General features: G+C 33.6%; 3 protein-coding genes across 5 annotated transcripts; 2 read left to right on the top strand and 1 right to left on the bottom strand.

The window, feature by feature from the left end:
• The first annotated feature begins 295 nt into the window (after positions 1–295).
• LOC123690744 (hemocyte protein-glutamine gamma-glutamyltransferase-like) lies at positions 296–6,349 on the top strand. The gene is made up of 10 exons (XM_045634843.1): positions 296–1,032; positions 1,135–1,964; positions 2,042–2,237; positions 2,316–2,504; positions 2,596–2,726; positions 4,503–4,591; positions 4,692–4,956; positions 5,042–5,326; positions 5,402–5,527; positions 5,600–6,349. The coding sequence occupies exons 1-10, from the start codon at positions 396–398 to the stop codon at positions 5,750–5,752; spliced, it is 2,901 nt and encodes a 966-aa protein (XP_045490799.1). The 5' UTR covers positions 296–395; the 3' UTR covers positions 5,753–6,349.
• A 2,928-nt stretch (positions 6,350–9,277) lies between these two features.
• Positions 9,278–21,476, top strand: LOC123690746 (annulin). Of its 3 annotated transcripts, none has more exons than XM_045634846.1 (12): positions 9,278–9,668; positions 13,906–14,130; positions 14,215–14,493; positions 14,575–14,726; positions 15,036–15,276; positions 15,820–15,980; positions 16,572–16,757; positions 16,968–17,078; positions 17,444–17,623; positions 17,773–17,973; positions 18,136–18,378; positions 20,637–21,476. In XM_045634846.1, exons 1-12 carry the CDS (start codon positions 9,557–9,559, stop codon positions 20,787–20,789), a joined length of 2,244 nt encoding a protein of 747 aa, XP_045490802.1. In that variant the 5' UTR covers positions 9,278–9,556; the 3' UTR covers positions 20,790–21,476. The 3 variants fall into 3 exon arrangements, with proteins under 3 accessions (XP_045490802.1, XP_045490804.1, XP_045490803.1); XM_045634848.1 differs by lacking the exon at positions 20,637–21,476 and adding an exon at positions 20,416–20,443 and having other exon boundaries at positions 18,136–18,404; XM_045634847.1 differs by lacking the exon at positions 9,278–9,668 and adding an exon at positions 13,230–13,472.
• Positions 21,477–21,519: 43 nt separating this feature from the next.
• LOC123690754 (protein tilB) lies at positions 21,520–22,920 on the bottom strand. Its single transcript, XM_045634857.1, has one exon. It carries the CDS (start codon positions 22,876–22,878, stop codon positions 21,580–21,582), a length of 1,299 nt encoding a protein of 432 aa, XP_045490813.1. The 5' UTR covers positions 22,879–22,920; the 3' UTR covers positions 21,520–21,579.
• Between the last annotated feature and the right edge of the window lie 2,478 nt (positions 22,921–25,398).

Below are 25,398 nucleotides of genomic sequence, written 5' to 3'. Positions count from 1 at the left end.
AATTTGTCTGATGTCTCCACTTGAATTTGGATACAAACATTTAAAAAATGTTATAGAACTTACGTTTACTGATAGGAAAAGACTACAGCAAAAGTACCTACTTGGGCGGAGCCGGGGCGAGCAAGTATTAACTATTAGCATACTTAAAAGTTAAAACGTTTATTTCTACTTTTCCAACAATCACGTAATCCTAGAGGTTACAATTGACCGACTGTAGACAAAACGGCTTTGTTCCAAATGTTGTAGGTCTGGCGCTTCTATGTTACACGATACTTTCGCGGTGTTTGAACTCGTATTTCTGTTACATATAAAACAGTGGGTTTAGTCAAAGAGGGCATCATTTGCTCTGGTGCTAACCCAGAGCAAACATTATTTGAGTAAATTTAAAAGTGAATATGGCGGCTGTGGAAAAACCTATCGTGGATAAAATGTCATCAAGTATGACTTCCAGTATCACTGGAATGGGGCTTGGTGGAATAACTGGCCTTGCAACTGCTCTAAGCACGCTGAGCTGTCACTGTGAGCAGCAAATTACAATAGGTGGAATGCCGACGAATTATGTACCAGGCTTATCGGCGAATTACAATATTTCAAGCTTCTGCCAGCGACCAGGACAAACCCGACGTTGGCCTATGCAGCGAGCTGGTCCGACAGCACAGTTTAAACCTGGTCGCTCCCACAGCACAGGTGTTCTACATCGACTAAAACATTCATCAAGAAATAGCCCTAATACGCAATACACTCATAATTTGATATGTAAATTGGCTGACCAAAACGAACGCCGTCGCCGTCAAGATGCTATGGAAATGATACCACAAAGTTTTTACGATCAGCAACCACTGAAGGTGGAACTTACGGAGTTCTATTCAAGGGATAATGCAAAAGAACATCATACAGAACGGTATGATTTGGTTAACGATAATATATTTCCAAATCCTATTCTAAGACGTGGTCAGAAATTTCTTTTTGCTGTACGTTTTGATAGACTTTCTGACAAACAACAGGATATTATTCATGTTGTACTTTGTTGTGGTAAGTGTAATTGATACTAATTAAGAGATTGAAAAATAATCATTATAACTAATATGTAATTAATTTTTTTTGCATGTTAATTACTTTCAAATTCCATTTAAGGTCCTAAACCCAGCGTGACCAAAGGAACTCGAGTGATTTTACCAGTCCAATGGAATACACAACCTTGTTTATTTCAATTCCCTCGTGATGTAATTGGTTCTGGAATAGGAATGAGCGTCGGTCTTCCACGAATGCAGGACGCTAGTACAATAACCACAACAGCTGTAGGGACAAATGCTTCAATGAGTCCTGTCAGTAGTATTAGGGAAACGGGTACATACGGCGTTCGTCGTAGCTCTTTTGGTAACGAACCGGCTCCTGCTCAGCCAAGTCCTCTCAGCCCTCATGGCACTATTGAGAGGCCAGTTATTGATCGTTTTAGCGCTGCAACTCCACCACCTCCGACATATGGTCGCAGCGTTGGAACGCAGCAAGGTTGTGCGCAAAATCCTACAACTTCCATTTCTGAGTCTGATAAATGGGATATAATTATCCACCGTCAAGATGGTAATACCATTACATTTCAAGTTAACATACCTTCGACTGCTCCCGTCGGTTTATGGAATTGCTGGGTGCAAACGAATCGTTTAGGACAGCGGGATAACCGTAACGATTATAAATGCGATGAAGATATTTATATACTTTTTAATCCTTGGTGTCGAGAAGATACTGTTTATATGGAGAATGATGAATCTAAAAAAGAATATGTTCTGAATGATCATGGAAAACTGTGGTGTGGAACTTGGAATCAACCCATCGGCCGTAAGTGGATCTTTGGACAGTATGATGATGTGGTGCTGCCCGCCTGCATATATTTACTAGAGCGCAGTGGCTTAGAACATTCAGAGCGAGGGAATCCAATTCGAATTTGTAGGGCCGTTTCATCTATGGTAAGTTAAATAAAGTGTATTTTCAAGTATGTACTACAATGTAATAAATGTAATTCAATACTTAACGTTATTTATAGATAAACGCACATAATGATGATGATGGTTTGATGGTGGGCCGGTATGATGGAGAGTATAAAGACGGAGTTGCTCCTCATGCTTGGACTGGCTCCGTTGCTATTCTTGAACGTTATTTGACAGATGGAGGCCGACCCGTTGAATATGGTCAATGTTGGGTGTTTTCTGGATTGGTTGTGACTATATGCCGAGCGTTAGGTACATCGTCAATCAAGTAGTTACATTTCTTAAATTTAGAACATATTAGAGGTAACTTTTTTATTACATATTCAACAGGTATTCCATGTCGGTCTGTTACGAATTATGTATCAGCCCATGATACAAACGGCACATTTACGGTGGACAAATTCTTCGATAAAGAGGGTAATGTAGTACCGAATGGACCCGACGAAGACTGCTATGATTCTTGTTGGAACTTTCACGTTTGGAATGATGTTTGGATGCAAAGACCTGATCTTCCACAAGGTTAGTCAAAGCATGTATTGCATGCATGCAATTCTATTCTTAATTCTTAATCATTACAATTTCTATTTTTAATTCTTCAAACGTTGGGTAGGTTACGGAGGCTGGCAGATAATCGATTCAACACCGCAGGAAGGAGCGGAATCGGTGTTTAAATGTGGTCCAGCTAGTCTAGAAGCAGTCCGTCGAGGTGAAGTCGGTTTTCAGTACGACACTGCTTTCGTATAAGGTAAACGCAGGTATTAACGACCCCTCTAAGGCAATTTCAAAATCAACCATATTTTTTAAGTATACTGGTTCTTCTAAAGATTTATAATTTCATTTTATATGCTAGTGTTATGTATAAAAAATGTATTTATTGAAGCAAATACATTCTAATAAAGGATTATCTTGTTAAAAATAATTTACAATGTGACTTAGTCGATTGTTGCTATTACCGACCCATAAAAACGGCTGTGACGCTATTAACGATTTTTATGCAGCTATTCCCGATCGTATGTGAGAGGAAGCCTTTTTCCAGCAATGGAATGTATAGAAGCTAGTGATGATGATGATTACCGATCTTAATAAAATGAAATAAAAATGCAAATATATTCGTATTTTTTAATTGTAGTTATTTTTAATAAAACAAATGAGTACTTTTTAGTAATGAACTAAATAATTATAAACTTTTAAATTAATCAACATAATACTATTAATATATGTACATATATTAAATTAAGGATTTCAAACTCTAGGATATTTCGTTATGCTATTTGATTGATTGCTTCGGCGAGTTGTGTTTTACTGAATACTTTTCGCCGCTTTCGTGGCTCCATATTTCTGGAAAAAATATACCTAATTATATGGTTTATGTTAATTTAACCTAAAAACCTAAAAATATATTTTTTTTTAATTTTTTAAATTTAACCTAAAAATATAATTTTTAATAGGCACCTATTATGTCATAAAAGTAATAAAAATATATTTGCACGCTCAATTACGAGCAGAATGTTTAAGGATCAATATTATCTGTATATACAAACATCTTTATTCTACATTCTGCAAATAAAGCAATTTGAATTTGAATTTGTAGATGAGAAACTAAACAATCTATATTCGATCGGTAATAGCTTCCTATAGTTGCTATTGCCGACCCACATGGGTCGGTATTAAAGTATGTAAGTATAAACCTAAATTGTATTACCGACCCATAAAAAAATGGTTATTTTAATTCATTTGATCATCAGACTATAAAATAGATTATAATTGATTAATGTCATACAAAATATGAACAAATACATATTGTTTAAACAAAAAAAAAACAATGATTTACTTCTGTAACTATTCGATAGGGATCCTCGAAAATATCATAACTTTGTATAAATTGACAACGCTAAAAGACACAACACTAGACAAAAAAGTTTAGCCGCTAATAGATTTTTATGAAGACTCATAGCTTAGATTTAAACTGGTCCATAAAACCACTTGTGTTAGTGTGATATAATAACATAAAAGAAAATAAAACAAAAAGTTACGTTGCTGCCATTGCCGACTTACGGGTCGTTGATACCTGCCGCGGCTTAAACTGGTGAAGCTAACACCGTCCCATTTTAATTTTAAGTTTTATCGTTTCAAATTACTTTTTATTAATAAAATGTTGTTAGAAATGAAAAGTTGACACTTAAATGCATTGACATTTAGTAATATAAATTAAAGTATAGATGTCATTTGTTTGTAAATGTCTTAAAAAGATACTCACAGTACTTACCCGAAGGAACAACGGAACAGTACGACACGTCCTGCTTCCACGCTACCCCGCAGCAACTTACGCATTTTAACTCTTTTTTGCTCAGTTACTCACTCTAACGTTAAAGTATACGATGCTCAAGTAATACATTCGTGTATAACTTTGCCTACCTATAGCTAGAATAGTTCTGGAAACGTTTAAATTTCGAATTACTTTTATAGGTCGGTAATACCTTCAGATTTTCGATGGGTCGTTGATAGCTGCGTTTACCCTATTCAGAAATTAATTCGGAACTATGCCATTTTCAACAAGAAGAAAATTCCCAGTGGGGTTTTGCTAAAGTGGCTTCAAATCAAAATCAGTGAGTGTAATATATTTTAAAATGAAATTTATACAAAATAGATACGTTTATGGATGTTTTCAAATTTATTTATTAATATTATCCTTTATTTTTACCAAAGGGTCGGGCGCAAACTTGTAACGAAAAATCCTGCTGTAGATGACGAAGAAGGTGATAGCGATTTACTTGAAATAACGCAAGAATATAAGGCTTCCAATGGCGCAGGCCCGGATCGACTTTCGGTTATAGCTTCGTGTCGTGGATATCAGCGTTTACAACAATACTACGAGTTACCAAATCAAAGCCAAGACGATGTAACTTTTGATCTTATGGATATCGAAGTTGTACCTTACGGTCAACCTTTTGATTGTTCGATGAATATTCAGGTGATAAGGGTTTTTCATTCTATAAAGACATGAAGCGTTTGGTATTTTTAGCAAAACAATAATATTTATTTCAAATTATTTATAGAATAAGTCAACTGAGGACCGAACAATACTATGCATACTAACTGCTTCCTCATGTTACTACACCGGAGCGATTGCATCACGGTTAAGAAGAGCTCAAGGCGAGTTTATCATTCGCGCGGGACAGCGAGAGGTGCTAAAGCTGCACGTTACACCTCAAGAGTATATGGATAAGCTCGTTGATCATTCAATGATAAAGGTTCATGCTATGGCTTATGTAAATCAAACTCGTCAGGCGTGGTCCGACGAGGATGACTTTCCATTGCACAAGCCAAAACTACAAATACAGGTGATTGTTTTTTAAGTGCTTATACCGAGAAAATAATTGAGCACAATATGATAAATAATGCTTTCCTTTACATAGGCTCGCGGTCAACTGAGTGTAGGGCAAGAAAGCTCATTGGTCTTCAGCTTCCAAAATCCGTTGACTGTTCATTTAACGGAATGTTATTTCACATTTGAGGGTCCGGGAATACAGAGGCCACGCCAGGTATATTTCAAGTCAATTTTGTATTTTTATGCTATATCGATACAAATATTTGACACATTTCTTTATTCACAGGCTCGTATTCGCGATGTGAAGCCCGGAGAATTAGTCTCATATCAGGATAAGGTTCTGCCTCAGCGTGAAGGTGATATTCATGTTGTTGCTACATTTTCATCCCGGCAAATTGACGAGATCTTTGGAAGTGCTGTAATTAGTGTGAAGGGCTAGCAGGAAATGGGGCCCAAATCGCCTCCCGCGGTAAATTGTTTGGGCCCTACCACACATACGGTGCACATCGATGTCGATTGTTCCTTTACGTCTTATTTAATGCCAGAGCAACATTTGTACGTAAGAGAAGGTGATACTCTTATAAAAACTGTATGAACAAATCAATATAGTATTTTATGGTGTCGACTGTCGAGTGTGCAAATTTTATATTAGAGTAATGATATACGTATAATAGTTATTATGGTATAGATTTTAATACGACATGGCTACATACAACGGTAATCTGATAATATTTATTTCAAAACACAAAAAACACTGTGGATTGTTAAAAATACAAAAAAAATAAGCACAAAATATGCACTCGGGTAATGGTGGAGGGAAGAACGTTGGGACCGAAATTACGTGCCATTATTTTATAAGCAATTTTTGCTATTACTTTTGCGTGTTTAATGCTAAGATTTATGATATGTTATTATTTTTAAGTCAATGTTTAAATGTTCGCTCTTTGTGTGTTTGTGGCGACTTAATATACGTAAATGATAACTATATTATTTATAATAATAAATGCACGTGTGTTTTTGGGATCTCAAAAATAAAATATTCACTGCATAAAGTTGTTTCATATGAAATTTTTGCACTCCCCACTAAATGAAGATTTATAAAATAACACAAACTGATCATCTGTTTATCTGTTGCAAAAGCTCTACATTTTAATTTTTCATGATTAAAAAAAATTGTCCCGAAAGACCACATGGATCTTGATGGATTTTACCATATTATATAATAGGTGTGGTATCTATTAATAGATATTTCTAATTGAAAAATAAATAAGTTTGTTCTTAATAAAATTGATGTTGTTAAAATACTTACTTACCTATCAATACATAGAAATAATTGACAGCTTTTATATAAATTACTAGCTTTCAACCCGCGGCATCGCCCGCGCAGTCAAAGAAAAACCCGCATAGTTCCCGTTCCCGTGGGATTTCTGGAATAAAACCTATCATATGTCCCGGGGTAAAAAGTAGCCTATGTACTTTATCGGGTATCAAAATATCTCTATACCAAATTTCATGCAAATTGGTTCAGTAGTTAAGGCTTGATTGAGTAACAGACAGACAGACAGACAGAGTTACTTTCGCATTTATAATATTAGTATGGATATTTACTTTGTGTATTGGAAAGACAGGAAAGTTTTATTCCTTCAAGTAAACGAACATAGGATACCTATAACTATGAAACATGATTAGCATAATTTTATTGCAAAAGTCCACCAATACGTGTGTCTACAAACACGTAGACCCTTCAATATAGCATTGTTATTCCCGGTGACTAAATAACTGATATGAGAAATGATGTTGAATCATAAATACTATAAATAGAATATTTAATTAATTTATGAAGATCCCTTTACTTTTGCATGATAGCGTTGAGCTTTAAAGTTAAAAGTAGGTAGGTATAAATATTATCGAATAATGTAATACTTATTATACATTTATTTTTTTTCTGTATTTTTTTTAGCTTCTGTTCAATTCAGAGTTTCAATACTGGTTTGTCTGTAGCGAAGGTATATTATATCCCTGACTTACATAGCTTTCAAGATAAATTGCTAATAGGTTTCAGTTTGATTCTGGTTATTATAGGTAATTCTGGGTACCATAATTAGTAGCTTTAGAGTTCAATTTTCATTATTTACTTACTTAGTAGGTATATAAGAGCAGCAGATAAAGTACTTTTATATTTCACTTAATCATTTGGTTCTCGTCTAAATTTAAATAGGTATGTATTTATTTATATTATCAACATTTATTTATTTAATTGGATACCACTTTGTTCACATTTCCATTTTTCATTATACATTTACTTAAATTAAATTTTTATCAAGTTTGTTGAAAGTGATGGCAGAAAGTGTGCAATTAAAATCGTAGGTAATTAAAGTGACTAAGTATTTAAAAAAATCTAATTTCTAACAAAAAATTGTATTACATTTTCGGTATTTTCCCGCTAGTAAATTAGCAAATAAAAATTTGAACAGTAAATCAATTTAAATACCTATTTAACATTTAAAAAGGTAGGTACTATGTATAATTTCGATAATTAACTAAAATTCATATTATTATGATCACTATTATTTAATCATTATTATCAGTCATTTACCATGATGAAGGATATTTCTATAAGTATTTGTACGTCGCCTATCTTTAGAAACTTTTGTTGTAAAACGTGCTTTGGCTGTAGTTGAATGCTACCAATTTAGGTACTCGCCTATGACTTGAGTGTTGAAAATATCTCCTATGCCAGTCAGTTCTCATTACTCAGTAATTTGATAATTTCATTACCAACTATGTTTTATATGAAACTAGGTTTTGCCCGCGGCTTCGCCCGCGCAGTCAAAGAAAAACCAGCATAGTTTCCGTTCCCGTGGGATTTCCGGGATTGCGTCATTTTCCCGGGATGAAAAGTAGCCTATGTCCTTTCTCGGGTATTAAAATATCTCCATTCAAAATTTCATGAAAATTGGTTTAATAGTTTAGGCGTGATTGAGTAACAGGCAGACAGACAGAGTTACTTTCGCATTTATAATATTAGTATGGATTAATTTTCAAAAAATTCTTTAAAAAGACGTGTTAGTTACGTTGTAACTCGTTTCCGGAACGACCAAAAATTTACATATAGGTACTTTGATTTATGAAGATATTAAACTGAAGCACAAAGATAAATTTAAAAAAGAAATCAATTAGAAATGCGTACCCACTCATTAGAGTCAACTCTATAAATTGAACAAAATCAATTCACGTAGAGATTGAATACTTACGTAAATTATGTATGGATTAATGAAACTAAAATGGGAATAAACGCATAAACTAATTTCGTAGAAAAGGTATAATTACGAATCAATCAAAGTCTTGTGAATCTTCATTCCTAATTATGAGGAAAATATATAATACGTCAATATGTAAGAATGGAGACCTTCGTGGGCGACAATTTGCCATTGACGAAGATGACGTCACTTGTAGTAAATTTAACATAATCGTGTGTATGTTATATCATCTTATCAAACATTGTTTCTTTGTCACCTAATTTACGATGAGTGATACAAGAGCGTATAATAAAAAAATATAAAATATAGTATAGAGCGTATAAAATATAGTGATTATCTGACTCTACAATATTATACTTAAATATTAAAATATGGCTCTATGTGTGTTTTACGCTATCAATTATTTTTATTGGTGAAAATTGACTTCAGGTAGTTTGATTAGAAAAGCTGTTACAATTGGTTTTATCCCTGCAAAAAAAAGGACACATGAATAAATATTAAAATTCATCCTTAATTAGTCACATTTTCACAAAATTACGTAAAACAAGGTTAGTGAGTAAAATTGATTCTGCATAATAATATTGAGTAATACTTTCTGAGTGATTCAATTTGCCATGAATGTGGTTTCTCGGGCATCCCAATTCAGCACTGATAAGATGTTACTTGTTCATAGGGTTAAAGGTATCAGCTTTTATTAACAAACGCAGATGAACTGTGTTCACAGTAAGAAACGCACGCGCCGACGTGCTTCAACCGAAAATAATTTAATTGATTTTTTAATATCGGAACATAAGTGGTTCGCGTTTTTGTTTATTGGAACGAAGAACTTCTAATTCTGGAGCAGTCTGTTTACATTGTGGCGCACTGTTCAAACGTCTGTGGTGTTTGGATCACAATTCGTTAATGTGGAGCATTTATCAAGATTATCGATAAGTTATTTAAGACATTTAAGTGTTAGTAAGAGACAAGCAGTGCAAAATAAAATGCGTCGGTGTTGGAGCTGGAGTTGTAGATGCTGTCACAGAGGAAGTGTGGATTCTTACGATCTAAAGGAATTACCGCGACCACCTAGGCTGGACCTGGAGACTACAAATGGTAGGTCAAGGTTTCTTAAACATACCCATAGTTACTATTTAATAATTGGCATAGAACATACAAACTTTTAGAAAATACTCTCTATAAACTTTTTATTTTTTTATTTTTAAGAACATAAAGTAGATTTAATTCATTTATTAATAGATTATAACTAAGTAATATTTCCATAAACGCCTTGATACGACAGGTTTTAAGGAAACAATCTAGGTAGGTACCTAACTATTAGTTTTAAATTGTTTGTTATGCAAGGCTAGCGTAGAGCTAGGTAGTTATTACAAATTAATATTTAATACAGATTCTTAAGTTATTTCTTGTGTTGTTAGTGTAGGCTCTTCAGTAGTGTATAAATAATATGCATGATGGACGGACACAAATTAGTCAGAAACATAACTGAATCTTTTGAAGAACAAAAATCATTTCGTAACATTTGATGTTTTATGGGAACTTTTTAACATTCCTCATCACTATTGTCGTTTATTTTAAAGATTTATGGCTCAGTAAAATTGGTAGAAGTAGTGATTTTACTTTGTGATTTTTTTTTGTCAAAATACTTAATTCAATTTTAATGTTTTGGTTCATAGATTTTACTCCTTATTGAATAAACAATGAGAAGGTATCTAGAGATAATTGAGATAATTATGATATTAATAGGTTATCTGTTTCGAAAGTAGGTATGGTCAGCTACAATATTTGTATGCGAATAATGTGGTAATATATAAACAAACATATGATAAATAAGTAAGTAGTAATTGTTAGTTACTCAGGGAATGTTCTGCAGGGATTTTTTCGATCAGTTGATATTCACACAATATTTATATTGGTAGGTATTCGCCATAACTATTACGGTAATTTATATGTATATGTACTTTGAACATGAGTTTAATAATATCGGCTATGATCTCATATCAATTAATCAGCTGTTTAAATTATTCGTATTTATTTTTATTTAAAATTGGTCACGGTGTTTTTGTTTTTATTGGATAATGCTTTGACATTAGCACCGGATAAAGTGAAAAACAATTTTTAATATGTAGGTACATAGGGTCTATTTGTTTAAATGCAAAACTTAATGTACCTATACAATATCTTGGCTTTGTTGGCAATAATTGGCAGTTGGCAATAATTGACCAAAAACTCGTGTCCGGAGTGAAAATTTCATTGAGATTGTAACCTGGATCAATATTTTAAGACGTTACCTTTAGGCACTAGTTAAGTTAAAGCTGCTGGTAATACGACTACGGACTATACTTACGACTAAACATTAAACATTTCTTGCCAGTCACATATGAATCTAGTACGTAATATTTTGGTCTATTTCATTGATAAGAAAAGTCGATCGAATTCCAATCAATACAATGTACCTACCTACTTATTACTCTACATATAAATAGAGTCCCAATCTGGGCCACCGTTTCATGAGTTAATAAAGTGGTTTATAAGCGATACCAAAGCTTCGGATTTTTGAAGTCATACCTAAAAATAGCTCTTTTAATATTTTCGTATTTATGTAACAAGTTTTCTTAAAAAACTAAGTCCATTCTAGAGTTAGTTGACAAATAAGACGCGTAGACGGCCAGCGCATGCCGTTCAAGGTAAACTTGCGCATACGTCGGCCTACGATGAATGGATAAAGCAAAACCTATGGCATTTGTGATCTAGTCAAATACATACATAACTTTGTAAGGAACATATACATTATGGCTATACCTCCTACGGTACTTTCGTAATGATGGCATGACCCGTATTGACCCCATTTTGTACTAATTTATGAGGGATAGGATGAGGCTAGAATTCTACTCTACTCTACTATAATTTATTTCGTTTATGTGATATTTTATTTTACTAGTAATACAGCTAAAAATAAATGAAATAAAGTTAAACAGCAAAATCATTAAAAATACCTCATATGTACAGCCTAGGTACAGGTATGTGTAGGTACCTAGGTACAGCATAATGGGGCTTATCGATTTAAATTAATCTCTGCTAGGCAAGCTCATCAGCAATTGATAAATCTAAGCTGCATGAGAGGAAGGATAAGTTTAAGTCATAGATTATATCTAAATAGAAACATTTAAATCTCTATTAACTTAATTATCTGAAGCAACATTCATGGGTCTCGAAGCTGTAGAGTGTAGAGTCACAGTAGGTATATTATGGTATTTGACAACGAACTTTTAACGTTTTAATTGTTTTTAAATATTTTTTTATAAAGAACTTCGTCATAAGTGTGATCATTAGAAAATTAATTTCTATGTCGAATGTCTATTCATGAATTCAAGAAAACTGCCATATTTTAAATTTCTTATCGTGTAGTGTGGTAGGTACTAGACATTACCTACTTAATAAAATATCACAAGTAGTAGCAGCCAGTAGGTATATTATAATTGATATATGTATCAAATCTAATGCTCTAATCAGATCTAATGCTTGATTCGCCAATAAAACGTTTTTTTATTTAGTTTGCATGAACGACTCTTCATACATCTGTACTTTTTATTAACATATAAATTATTATGTCAAGCGTTTGTGTATTAGACGATAATTGATTGCATGAGAAAATGCTCAAGTTATTACACACATTATAAACAATGCAATGATGACTATTGAACAAATTATCTGATCATAATAAATCTTTATTGTCGTCATTTTATGTAAAATGTTGAAACCTACGCTCTACTAAGTAGAGTCTCAGGTTAGATCTTTTAGATATGGCATATAGATCTGTTCACCTACACTAGCAATTATTACCATATTAGTAACATTACAACACGAGTCTTGGAAATGTATTAATTAATCGATGTCATGGCTGTCGCTAATCATTATTTTCTATATTAAGTTTATAGAATAATTATTATTCTTCTGTATGTTTTGTTTGTTATTGAACTTTTCCTAAATGGCTTACCATTTCAAAGTTTTAATTGATACACTCATGTATGTAAGTTTTCGTTTTAAGTGTTTTGAAATCTACAAAAGTAGGTACTTATTTATAAATTTACATTAATATGGGGTTGTGTTTCGTTGTTACTACTAGCAAAAATGATAGTACCTACTGGGACACAGTGTAATAGAACAATTTAAATCAATTTACCAATCAGCATCCCTGTTAAGGTCAAAACGTGTAATTAATTATCACCTACTAGGACATTTCAGAGTAAAGTTCAACCGTGACAGAATACATTATTGGGTCTCACTTCTCGGTGATCTCATTGTCAAATGATTGTAGTAGCGAGTCATAAATAATATAGGGTCTAATGATTTACACATTTAATAGTATTTCTTGACAGTTGAAAATGAATCGGTAGAAAATATCATCATTCCAAGAAAAATATGACCCAAATGTGTGCCGGACGCCTTTATTTACTCTAGTCACAATGGATGCTGTGAAGAATTACGAATTTGGGTATTTTTCAAAGGAAGTCTATAGTGTATATGACCAAGGCTCTTTGAATCCGTCATTGCAAATGTATTACCTATCTTAACTTTTCTCGTTCTTTGCTTTATGACATCATCTACCCAGTTGAATGCTGTAGGACTATTATAGATAGAGTTTTATGCCGGCTTCCACAGTCCATGACGGTATTCTCAAGGAATAGCACGTTTGCTTTAACAATTAGCTCGCTACTGTGTACTGCAAACTTACGAAATAAGCCGGGGCCGCAATATTTGAGTGATTCGTATTCACTTGTGATTTATAACAGCATGCGTTTAAGTAGATAAGATCTTTTGCTATGGAGTACATTAAGAACTTGTGGAGGTATTATTTTGGAAACAAACGCAAGTACACCATAGTTCCGTTTCAGCCAGGTACGCAATTAGGCCATGAAAATAATATTTGCCAATTTAACCCTAATTAAAAGCTTTACGTAGACTATGAGGACTTTAAAAATAGCTATTGTTTATGAGGTTTTCTTATTCTGCCAGTTAAATCACTTGGCTAGCCGCCAAAATAAGCTATGAAAATTTTATCGATGACGAATCCTGTTAAGTGATGCTAATGAATGAGTTTATACCTAGGATATGTTTGATTGAAATCAAATTGTATAGACTAGTTGGAATGAGAAATATTTATACCAGTCAAATATTAAAATACATAGTAAGATTATTATTAGTAAGCACAATTTATTATATTTTAATTTTTAAGTAAGAGATCACTTAACTATAATACGCAATCATTAACCGCGTAGGTATAAATAAACAATGCAGGTCGATTAATTTGCATATTCTGTTATAATTTCAGATGTCATCGACGGGACGAGACATGGTGTCCTCGCAGTGCAAGGAATCGACTTTTGCATTGAAACAAATGGCGAGAATCATCATACGAGTAAATTTAACCTCATGACGAGAGATGTCGACAAGTGTCTTGTTGTCAGACGAGGTCAAGCCTTTAAACTCGATATTCTCTTCAACAGACCATACGATGCCCAGAGAGATGCTATATCGTTGATATTTTACGTGTCAGGTAATTGAGCTTTCCGTTTGTATTGGAGCCGGTACAAGTATTAATATTTATTTAAAGATTATTCATTGAATGCATTTGTTATAGATGTCGAGAAGCGTGGGCCGTCCGATGATACATCAGTGGCTGTTCCATTGTTGGAAAAGGGAACTGAATCATTTGGGCCTTGGAATGCCGTGTATGAAGGTCAAATGGATTCCCACTTGATCGTGGCCGTGACACCATCGCCTAACTGCATTGTTGCCGCTTGGCGACTCGATATTGACACTAAGTTGAACGGAACCAGATCCTTGAGCTATACACACCCACTGCCGATCTACACTTTATTTAATCCGTGGTGCTTAAATGATACTGTGTACATGCCAGGTAAAGTATCAGGAATTTGATCCGAATCAAAGCTTTATGGTCGTTTTAATGGTCGGTATTCAAATGTTTGTTTTCTCACAGGTAAAAGTCATCGTGAAGAATACGTAGAAGAAGAAAGTGGTCTCATGTTCCGTGGTGTTTATAATCGCGTGAAGCCCTCTCCCTGGAAGTACGCACAGTACGAAAAGGACGTATTGGAATGTGCTTTATACATAGTCAGAAACGTTAGTCAGGTAGGTACGATTACATATATTTTTCTTAGAATGTATCCAATGTAAACGAACTGTAGTTTATCTAAGATCAAATGTCATCGCGGGCGGCCGCAATCATTCAACCATTATCACAATCATTTAAATTAGGAATTATGAGATTGTCTCCCTGGAGCAGTGCGTAACGTCTAACGTAGAACCGATATTTCATGGTTCGATTCCCGGAGCGAACTAAAAACTAAAACTTTATAAGTACGTATAACATTTTATTTAGTTAGTCAATTATTATGTTGAATTATAAGTAAAACCATGATCTATATGTTACATTTTTAGCTCAAAGGCCGCGCAAGAAGCGATCCCATAATAACAGCGCGAGCTCTGTCAGCTGCAATCAATGAACAAGACGATAATGGAGTATTGGCTGGTAACTGGGCCAAGGAACTAAGTGACTATAGCGGTGGTACACACCCCCTAGATTGGGTCGGCTCATCACGTATAATCCAAAAATATTATGAGAAGAAAAAGTCCGTGAAGTACGCGCAATGCTGGGTTTACGCGGGAGTTCTGACAACCAGTAAGCATCTACATTAGTGAATTGTATTGTTACGTCTTTTTAGAGTTGAGTAGCGTCCAAGATCAATTTTGTAGGAGTATGAGTTGAAACGACCGACTAGCCTAATGTAATATTTTTTTTTGTCTCAAACCGGATGTTCGATATATAAATCTTAGAGACCTACAAATACGTAGTTGAAAATGTTCATTGAAACAAGTAAAGCCCTATTACATAGTGTTCAAAAACATTTAAAATGTTTGATATTAGTCACAGTAGTTGCTGTAAGCCATACTATAAAGTGGTGTAAAGTTTACACTCTATCATACAAATAATCTAGTTCTAGGATATGCACGTTTTGCTTTTTTAGTACGTTGAGTCATGTTTCTAATAATACAATCTTACATACATCAAAAACAACCGTTGTTATGTAATGCGAATATAAATATTATTCAAGTTAAATATGCATATCGTTAATATTGTGATGGATGAAAACATGCCTTGAACTACTATTAATTCTATGTTAAATGTCCTACAACTCAATATCCAAATATCCATTGCTTTTAGTTTGCAGAGCTTTAGGAATACCCTGCAGACCAGTGTCTGCCTTCAACGCCGCTCATGACAGCGAGGGCAGCTTAACAATCGATGTCATCAAGGACGAAGATGGAAACACTTTGAATGAATATACCAATGATTCCATATGGAACTACCACGTTTGGAATGAGGTGAGTTATTCTGGTGTGATGATAGAGCTTAAAATTTGCGCAATGACAATAAAACTAGACACTTTTTATGGGACACTAAAAAGTTAATGATATCGTCCGTGGATTTCTTTGTTTTCATAAGCCCGTTAACATCTTTGTTACCTACGAGTACATGTTTACACGTTTATAAATTATCAAAAATACAAAAAAATAAAAGACTGTTTTTTATTTTATTTCTGTATCATTCCAACTAATAAAATTCTTCCAATCCATTTATACAGTATAGTGTGCCAAAGATTTTCATGCATCGCATATCATCATAAATAATTATCAGGTGGTATTAAGTATATTTGATTTTTCAATTTATCTGCGCATGTTGTAACATCACCACTGCTCGAACGGTGAAGGAAAACATCGTGAGGAAACCGACATGTCGAAGAATTAAAAAAGTTCGACGACATGTGTCATCCGCCAAACCCGCACTTGGCCAGCGTGGTGGATTATGGCCTGTACCCTCATAGGAGGCCCGTGTCCCAGCAGTGGGAACGTATATGGGCTGATGATGATGATGATGATGATGATGATTAAGTATAAAGAATGTTTTAATTTCAGGTATGGATGGAACGGCCGGACCTAGGTCCAGAATATGGTGGATGGCAAGCAATAGACTCGACGCCACAGGAGCTATCCGAAAAGATCTACCAATGTGGCCCAGCGTCTCTCAGGGCTGTACGCGATGGGGAACTAGCAAAACCGTATGACACTGGATACGTGTTTGCAGAAGTTAATGCAGATCAGGTATGTTTTGTTCCTTGACTCTGTTGTGACAAGCCCGTTGAATGTTAATTAATTATTTATTAACTTAACAACACACATGCTATTTCGTCCGTCATAATGATACCATTAATATTATAATGGACAGGACAATTAAATATCAGGTTAATGTTTCGTAGGATGAGTACTCATTGACACAAGTGGAAAATATTCAAATAATTTTATTCGTTCCAGGTGTTATGGAAATTTTCAGGCGAAATTCAACCGTTGAAGTTTATGGATCGTGATACCACTTATATAGGTCAACAGATCTGTACTAAAGCTATTGGAAAAATGGAAAGAGAGGTAAAAAAAGGCCTATTTTACGATTTAAATAATATAGATTAATAGTAGCAAGCAAAAACTTCAATCTCTAACTTTGCTCGTAATTTGTAAAAGGAGCTGTATTTTAATACCATCATGATTCTGAAATAGGGAATGGTCTAAGATCCGAACATAAGTCGACCTGCAACGGCGTGATAATAGAATGAGACCAGGTTTTTCTGTCCAGGATTTTCCCAGTCAACCCATTTTTAATACATTTTATAATATACTAAATTTATTATAAAATTGGTCTCATTCTATTATCACGCCGTTGCAGGTCGACTTATGTTCGGATCTTAGACTAGACTATTTGATGCTAATATTCACGTATCTTCATTATATTCTAGGATATAACAGACTCTTATAAATACCCTGAAAGAACGAAGGAGGAGCGTTTAACCATGGAGAAAGCTTTACGGAAATCTGGAAGTATTTTTGCGAGATATTATTTGAATGATGTATTTAACGACGTCTATTTCGAATTTGAACTCAGAGATGATATCAAAATTGGACAAGACTTTTCAGTCGTAAGTATTATTAAAATGTTAAATTTATATGTAACAGAATTGAAAATATTGTATATATTTACCTGTACGGTATACTAATTCATATCCAAATGTTAAAATAAATAAATGGAAGTAGTAAGTACAGTAATGTATGACTTAATATTTTTCAGGTTTTACACATAAAGAACCGTTCAACTACTAACGAACACAACGTAAAGGGCGTACTTCGAGTGGACACCGTCACCTATAGGGGTAAAACCGGGGAATCAGTCAAGAGAGACGAGTTTGATATAGTAATCAAACCTGAGGCAAAGGAAAAAATAAACATGCTGGTTACGTTCGATGACTATTACCAAAGATTAGTCGATCAGGTAAATCAGAAAATCAGGAAATCAAAACTTTTATCAAGGCTAATTATTATTCAACAGCTTAAAAAATGACGGTCATCACAGTTCAGTTAACAATGTACTTACAAGATAAATACGATAAATATTTAAGCTAATTTTTTTTTTAATTAACTAATATTTTTCCAGGCGTCGTTCAACATAGCATGTTTAGCCACAATTGTCGATAGGAACTTCGATTACTTTGCACAAGATGACTTCCGAGTTCGGAATCCCGATATAAAAATGTCTATCGATGGTAAACCCGTATCAAAACAGGAATTTACAGTTAATATTAAAGTAGAAAATCCTCTGCCTATACCTTTAAAGAATGGAAAATTCATGATTCAGGGGCCAGGACTTGAAGAACAGCTTAAAATTAAGCTCAGTGAGGTAAGGTCACATATACATAATATAATTAGGGTGGTGGCACCAATTATCGGCCATGTCAACTTTTTTTGAACTTTGACTGGATGTAATTTTTACATTGATAGCTTTTTCTTTCTTACAGTGCCTTATTTAGGTAGATAGATATTGAAACTCCATTACTACATTTTCAAAATTACGAATCCATTGTTACTTTATTTAATATAGAATTTTTATTTCGAGTATGCCGATTTCCCTCAATATCGGCCACTAATAGCAAGATAACACCCTAATATCTGCCGTCTTTGGCCCTAATATCGGCATATCTTTTCTAAGGTGAAGTTAGATCAATAAAACGTAAAACTTGTAACATTTTTTATTATCAATTAAGATACAAATCATTTTTTTAACTCACCTATCATGATTGGTATTTTCGTTACATTGTCTTAAAAATTAAAAGTAATGTAACTAATTCAGTATTCTTAAGACAATTAATAAAGATACGGGGTTAAATGAGACTTGTGTCCATCAACTAGAAAAAGAATTGGCTTTGAAATGTTATCAGAAATCACCCAATCATTATAGCCATTTGCAACATATTCATAGAATACTACATACACTTCTCATCCACCAATATTTGATAAACTGAGAAACCAGGATGGTGCTATAAACGATTACTTTAGTGGTCTATGGATATAGGGAAATCATCCATCGGAGGCAAAGATTCTCCTGCTGTAGATATGACTAGCAAAACAGTTATTGTTATTTTTTCACTACCCTTAGCAACTTCATAAATTTTCTTCCATACCTTAGGCTCTATTACTTCACCTGTCTTCGGACAATTACTAAAGCTCGTCTTATCCCTATTTAATATTCTCCGTGGATCTTGTAATAATTATGTCTTCCGTGCCCGATTGATTTTAATTTTTATATGTTCTTGTAAGTCATTAAACCACTTTCTTCTGTAACTACAGCCCTGGCCAGAGTAATAGCTTCTGGAGCCCTTTCATTAAGAATTGAGTGTCTTTTTAAAAACAAGGAATACCACTTTTTCTTTGGTTGTCCATTTTAAACGGATTGGATCTTTTATCTTATTTTATCATATTTTTAACGCTATTTATCACATTGCTACGTGATCTAGGAAAACCACAAATAGCCATCCGTATCATCCATTGAACAATTTCATCTTCTTCGACGGTATCTCTACCAACTGTGCAATCTGTGTCTATTCTTCCATGAAGTCTACCTTGTAAAGTGGTCGTCGGAATGTTGTATTGTCGAATTGCGTCTCTGATGCTCATACTTTGATTTTTGACGGCATTCACTGCCGGCACAATGCCGGCATGATTATCAAAAATTAAAATACATCTTGTATCACTAGCCCTGTTTATTGTAAAGTCCGACGGTACGGTAGTAGAAAAGGTTTTACTAAGGTGGCCGTTATTACGCATCGATTCTCTCTATATCGGCCGCAGCTAATAAAAATCTTTTTAGGCGGCCGACTTTAGGATCTAGTGATCAAACGGAGCTGCTGTTTCATTTCTAACCTTATTAATATCACTGCTAACATATAAAATAGCTAAACATGTTATTTAAAGTTTTCATACATTACCCCAATATCGACCACCCGGCCGATGTTGAGATTTATCAATAAATACAGATCCCTAATCTCGGCCCCGCAATTATTTCATTAAAAAGACAAATAAATGTAAAAACACACTATTTTATCGATAATTTGACTGTTTTTCTTTAAGAATATATAAATTTAAATACTATAGGTTTGTTTAATTCCATTAAAATACTTATCCACGTAAAGCGTCGACTCAGGGATTTGACTCCGCAATGCCGCCAAACTACGCATATTCGTACCTGCGCGTGCTCTATGGCCAACTGAATCTTCAACAGTTAAGGTACCCACACCGAAATTTGGGAGGTTTTGCTTATGTATATAGAGTCTCTTTTTGCATAAAAAATTTTATGATATAAGATCGATATTTATAGTTATATTCCATTTTCTCGAAAAGGCCGATATTAGGAGCAGGCCGATAATAGGAGACTCCACCCTATGTTAAATTGATACGTAGGATCTTAGGTGTGTTTTTAATACAGAAAAGCTCATTTTAAAAAGGCTTTTGGAAAAACTCATAAAATCAGTAATAGTAACACAGTATAAGACAGTAAATATGTGAAATCTAAAATACATCAAGACGTTTTTTTAATATTTTTTTTATGTAGGATTAAGTAGGAATTATATTATGAATCTGACATTATTATTTTATTTTCAGAACGTACCTCCAGGTGAATTCGCAACAGCACAATTTAAACTCACGCCTCCATGGGCGGGCCGGCATCAAATATCTGCCAAATTTACTTGTAAGGAAATGCGTGATGTTGACGGTTTTCTGTCTTTCAATGTAGCATTACCAGAAAATTACTGAAATTCTATTAATATAGACATTGTACCAAATAGATAGCAAAGTGAAGATGTAAAAGGACCTTAGAAATGCATAATATATTATTTTCATGCAGTAGGCGAATATTTTTAAGTGATGTTATTCTGGTCTAACTTATAAAATATGTATGTTATGTAACGAATGATTAAAAATCATTCGGTCAAAAAAAAAAAACAACTCAATGTATTTTATAGTGTTTTACCGGTATAAAATGTACCAATTTCATATTATTATTATTGTCTGCGTTACAGTAAAGTTTACTTTTATAGCGCCTACGACTTTTGTAAAGGCTCTTATTGTTATGGAATATTCGTAATATTACAACAGGCGCCCTAATACTCGTATTAAACTAACGCTCGACTACTTAATGACCTAATAAGTATTACAAAAAATGTATTGTTTCACATATATTATTATAATTAAATATATTATGTTTAATTTTGTTATTGATAATATTGAAAAGTGTTGTAGTCAGTAAAGATATTTACGTACCTATTCTTACCTAGATGATTTTGTGTCTAGTACAATACAACTGTTGACACGTCATAACGTTGTTTTTTTAATAGGTAGTACTAGTTAGTGTTCATTAATTTAAATTTTAATGTTAATATTATTTATTTTATACCTATTAATGTCAAATCCTTATGAAAATAATTTATGTAAAAATATTCAATGTCAGCTTTAACTTAATTTATAGGTAATGCAATAATAAAAATTTGCAATATTGACAATACATGTGTTTTAATCATGACTTATTAAAAATACGCTATCATTGTTATATAAGATCAGGCACTTCGGGGTTATCAATAAAGTCTGGTGAGGGTTCTTTCTCGCCTAAATTCATTCTTGAATTCATATAACTGCGCGTTACCTTGGACTCAATCATTTTTGTAAAGTCCAAAACATTATCTGCCGGTCCTATTTCTAAGAATTCACGTTTAGTTTGCTCTGTCTGCATCACACAGTCTTTCAATTTATGTTCATGGATAAGTTGGGAATCTTCTATGGGTTTACTTTTAGATAACTTTTGCTTGGAGACTATTACATTAACTTTGGGCATTGTAACAACCAAGTGACCAGTAATTTGTGATCTCTGGGCTGTTGATTTTGAAATATCTACTTCTTCGGGAATATATAATTGAAATATTTTATCTCTTATGGTTACTCTTACGTAATTTGGCTGGATATCTATATCGAGGAGACTTGTATCGAGGTGCTTGTAAATAGCTAAATCCAGCACATATTTATCTGGTTCTGAATCACTGAATTTGAAATCAATTTTTGCTTGATTAATATTGAAGGGACGTCCGTCAGCGGCGAAAAATTTGTACACACGTTTCTCTTCTGTCTTCTTTTCTGGTTCGTATGATTTCAACTTCAATTTCCTCATGCGTTCAATTTCGTAACGGACTTCAGGTGCATGTTCACATTTCTCAGCCCAGAATTTTTTATTTCTTTCATCTGGATCCATATCTTTGTATTCGTTTTCCCATTTACTTTGTATATCTCGTTCTAGTCTTGTTTTTTGAGCCTTCCTTTGATGCTTATAATTCTCCTGTTCAAATAGGATATCTGATCGTATAACTGGTAGGTTTTGTAATGCAGTAATTCTATCAGATCTTTCGATTTCGTTTCCGTCCAAATAACGGAGCTGGGGTAGAGTACCGATAACAAAGACTCTGTAGTTTTCATAATCAGTGCAGGGGTTCCCTGTTAAATATAAGTTTTCTAAATTATAATTTCCTGAAAGGGATTCAACACTGATAATGTCACCGATAAAATTCAAAGTTAAGTCTAACTTTTGCAAAGATTCACATCGTTGTAGATTTTCAATCACTTCTATGTTATTAAGAGCCAAATTTAGGTAGGTAAGGTGTTTCAGTTTGTTAAGATTCTCAATTTTTGCGATGAGATTACTTTGCATTAAAAGTATTTTGAGTTTTGGGCACCAGTCTTGAATGAATTCAATTCTCTCGATGTTTTCTTGATGTAAAGCAATTTCCTCTAAGGGGGCTAAAAGGCAATCATGGTGTTCAGCTTTTTTTCGTACCATTTCAACTGTAATTCTCACCATATTTAACCGTATTGTTTTGATTTCTTATTTGAAGAATTGTTGTACACCTGATACACGCTTTCTATAACCTTGTTTGATCGTTACTATTACTAAGCAAAATATTATAAAATTAGATTGGGTTTCTATGGTTACCACAAAGTATTGTTAAAGACACAGATAATACATAAATATACTCGTACTATAGATAACATTTTTTTTTCTTCGCTGAACACCTTGTTTTTTGTTTTCTCGATATTTTAGATTCCAACTGCATCTGTATACCTATATAAGCTCCCAGTATTTAAACAATCTCCACTAGTACCGAACCCATATACTTACCTTACTATAAGTTAGTATACTATTCAATTAGTCGATCGAACTAATATTTAAATACTTATAGATAGTTCCTCATCGATTCTTACTATAAATTATAGGGTTTTAAAAATCATAATTAATCAGGATACTTTATAGTTATTCGACCGCTGGGCAAGGAAGGAATCAGCGCGATCTGATGCGGTTATCTGTCGATCTGGGCGGCGGTAATCCGTCATTTAACATTCCGGTGGCACCCGGCCCGCTCAACTCGACCGTACCAAATTAATATCGCCCTGATGTACAGGGTATTAAAATATTTTAAATGATGCCATTTATAATATGACGTTCAGATATCACGTCTCAAGAGCATAACATATTTTATTCCGAGAAACTGCCAAAAGACAATGAGGATGAGGGATTACTATCATCAGAGACTCGTTTTATTGTTATTGTTTAAAAAACGAACACTCAGAAAAAACGAGAGACGTTCAGATGAAATAAGGCATGACATAGGGAAAGACCGTGTTATTAGTAAAAGGTGCGGTTAGAGCTCGGCGCCCCGCGGTCTGTGTGTTTTTAGGGGTCCTACGCAGCGGGGCACCTCGCCGATGAACGACCCAACTATACCATACGTCTCTACTATTAAAATGTACAAAAAACGTTACGCCACTTTAGCCTTTAGCATGTTTAAGTTAGGACAAATTTTTGTTTGTTTCAATTTCGATTGGAACATATTTTCGACGAACCCGCTTATTGAAAGCAACCAATTTAACATTTTGTCGTCTAAACAAACAGTCAGTTGCTCTAGGTGATATTGAAATAAGGAGGGTTATTTATTGGCTAGATTCAATATAAAAATTGAACCACAACAGGTGATATTAATAAAATAAGAGACACGTAATACAGAGATTTTAATGTGTGTGATGCTTTTTAGTGTGGATATATCCCGATAGATGGCGATAAGAGTATGAAATAGAGCTTCGTTTACACGGCTTTGTAATGTGTTTTATGTTTTGTATAATATTAGTTTGGAGGCATCTTTGATAAGATATCTAAACGCTTTTTTCTCAATATTTTAGGTAAATTAATTATAATAATTGAAATTGATGTATGTATTTGTCTGAAGGATAAAGCCATTGCACCGGACTGATACATTAAAAGATTTTTTAGAGTAGGTAGGTACTTTATGAAATTAAAATGAAGTTTTAAATATTATTTTAATAATATAAAGCATGTTCAAGTGAGAATAACTACATATTTTGGTCTCGAAGGGTCTTTTATAATGAAGCTGGTTCTGAATATTCATTTTTTTTTTAATTTTTCTTAATCTTATTACAAAAAAAGCACTGTTTTAGCAGCTTTACTAAGCGAACCTCAGCTTAATTTGCCACTAGTTTGTCTTGTTGGAATCTTATTTATTTATAGTTCCCAGCTAAGACTGGATGTTTACACGCAAACGTCACTATCAGTCAAAACAACCGTCGTCACTCCTACACCAGAAAAACAAAATAAAAGTTTACTGGACTGACGAATTTTAATCCTTGCTAAATTGCCGTGATAATAAGATATGGTTTGTTTTTTACGCTTCTTTGTTTGTCAAGTTACCGATGGGGAAAATCTCGACTTGTTTATGTCATGTTTAGTTATTTTGTGATGCGTTTCAAATTTTGGTTTTAGTAACTTGGAAGTTATCATAAATTGATTTTTTTAATAGATTTTTTTAATTGAATTAAAAAATAACACCAATGGACCACGTTCATTTATGTAAATACAAATTAATTAAGCAGGTAGATCACAGGTAGGATTAAATTTCACCTTTTTTTATAAAGATTTATGCAGTAGGATACCTAATTCGATTTTCCTTGTAAAAAAATATTTTCAATTGTAAATAATCAACTCGGCTTATAAAAGAGTTTTCATTTTAATTCACTTATTTAGTTAGTTCTACACTGTACACATACCTACAAGATAGAGTAGGTAGAGTTATATGCGTTTTTAAGATTTATGGCCGGTACCTGCGAATATGTACCTAATCGTACCATCTTCATCAGTAATTATTACCCTTATTATTTTTTAATTTTTTTAATAATTTAACCTTACCTAATTAGATATTATCAATTCTCCTATTCATCATCATTACATTTTTAATTTTTATACGTGTCAACCTAAAGATGCAGTCGCAGTTAAAAGCGAGTGTAAGTACTATAATTATACACGTCAAAGCGT

Source organism: Colias croceus, chromosome 3 (assembly GCF_905220415.1).
Source record: "Colias croceus chromosome 3, ilColCroc2.1".
NCBI lineage: Eukaryota > Metazoa > Arthropoda > Insecta > Lepidoptera > Pieridae > Colias > Colias croceus.
Note: the sequence above shows the minus strand (reverse complement) of the source record. Positions and strands in the feature narration are given on the sequence as shown.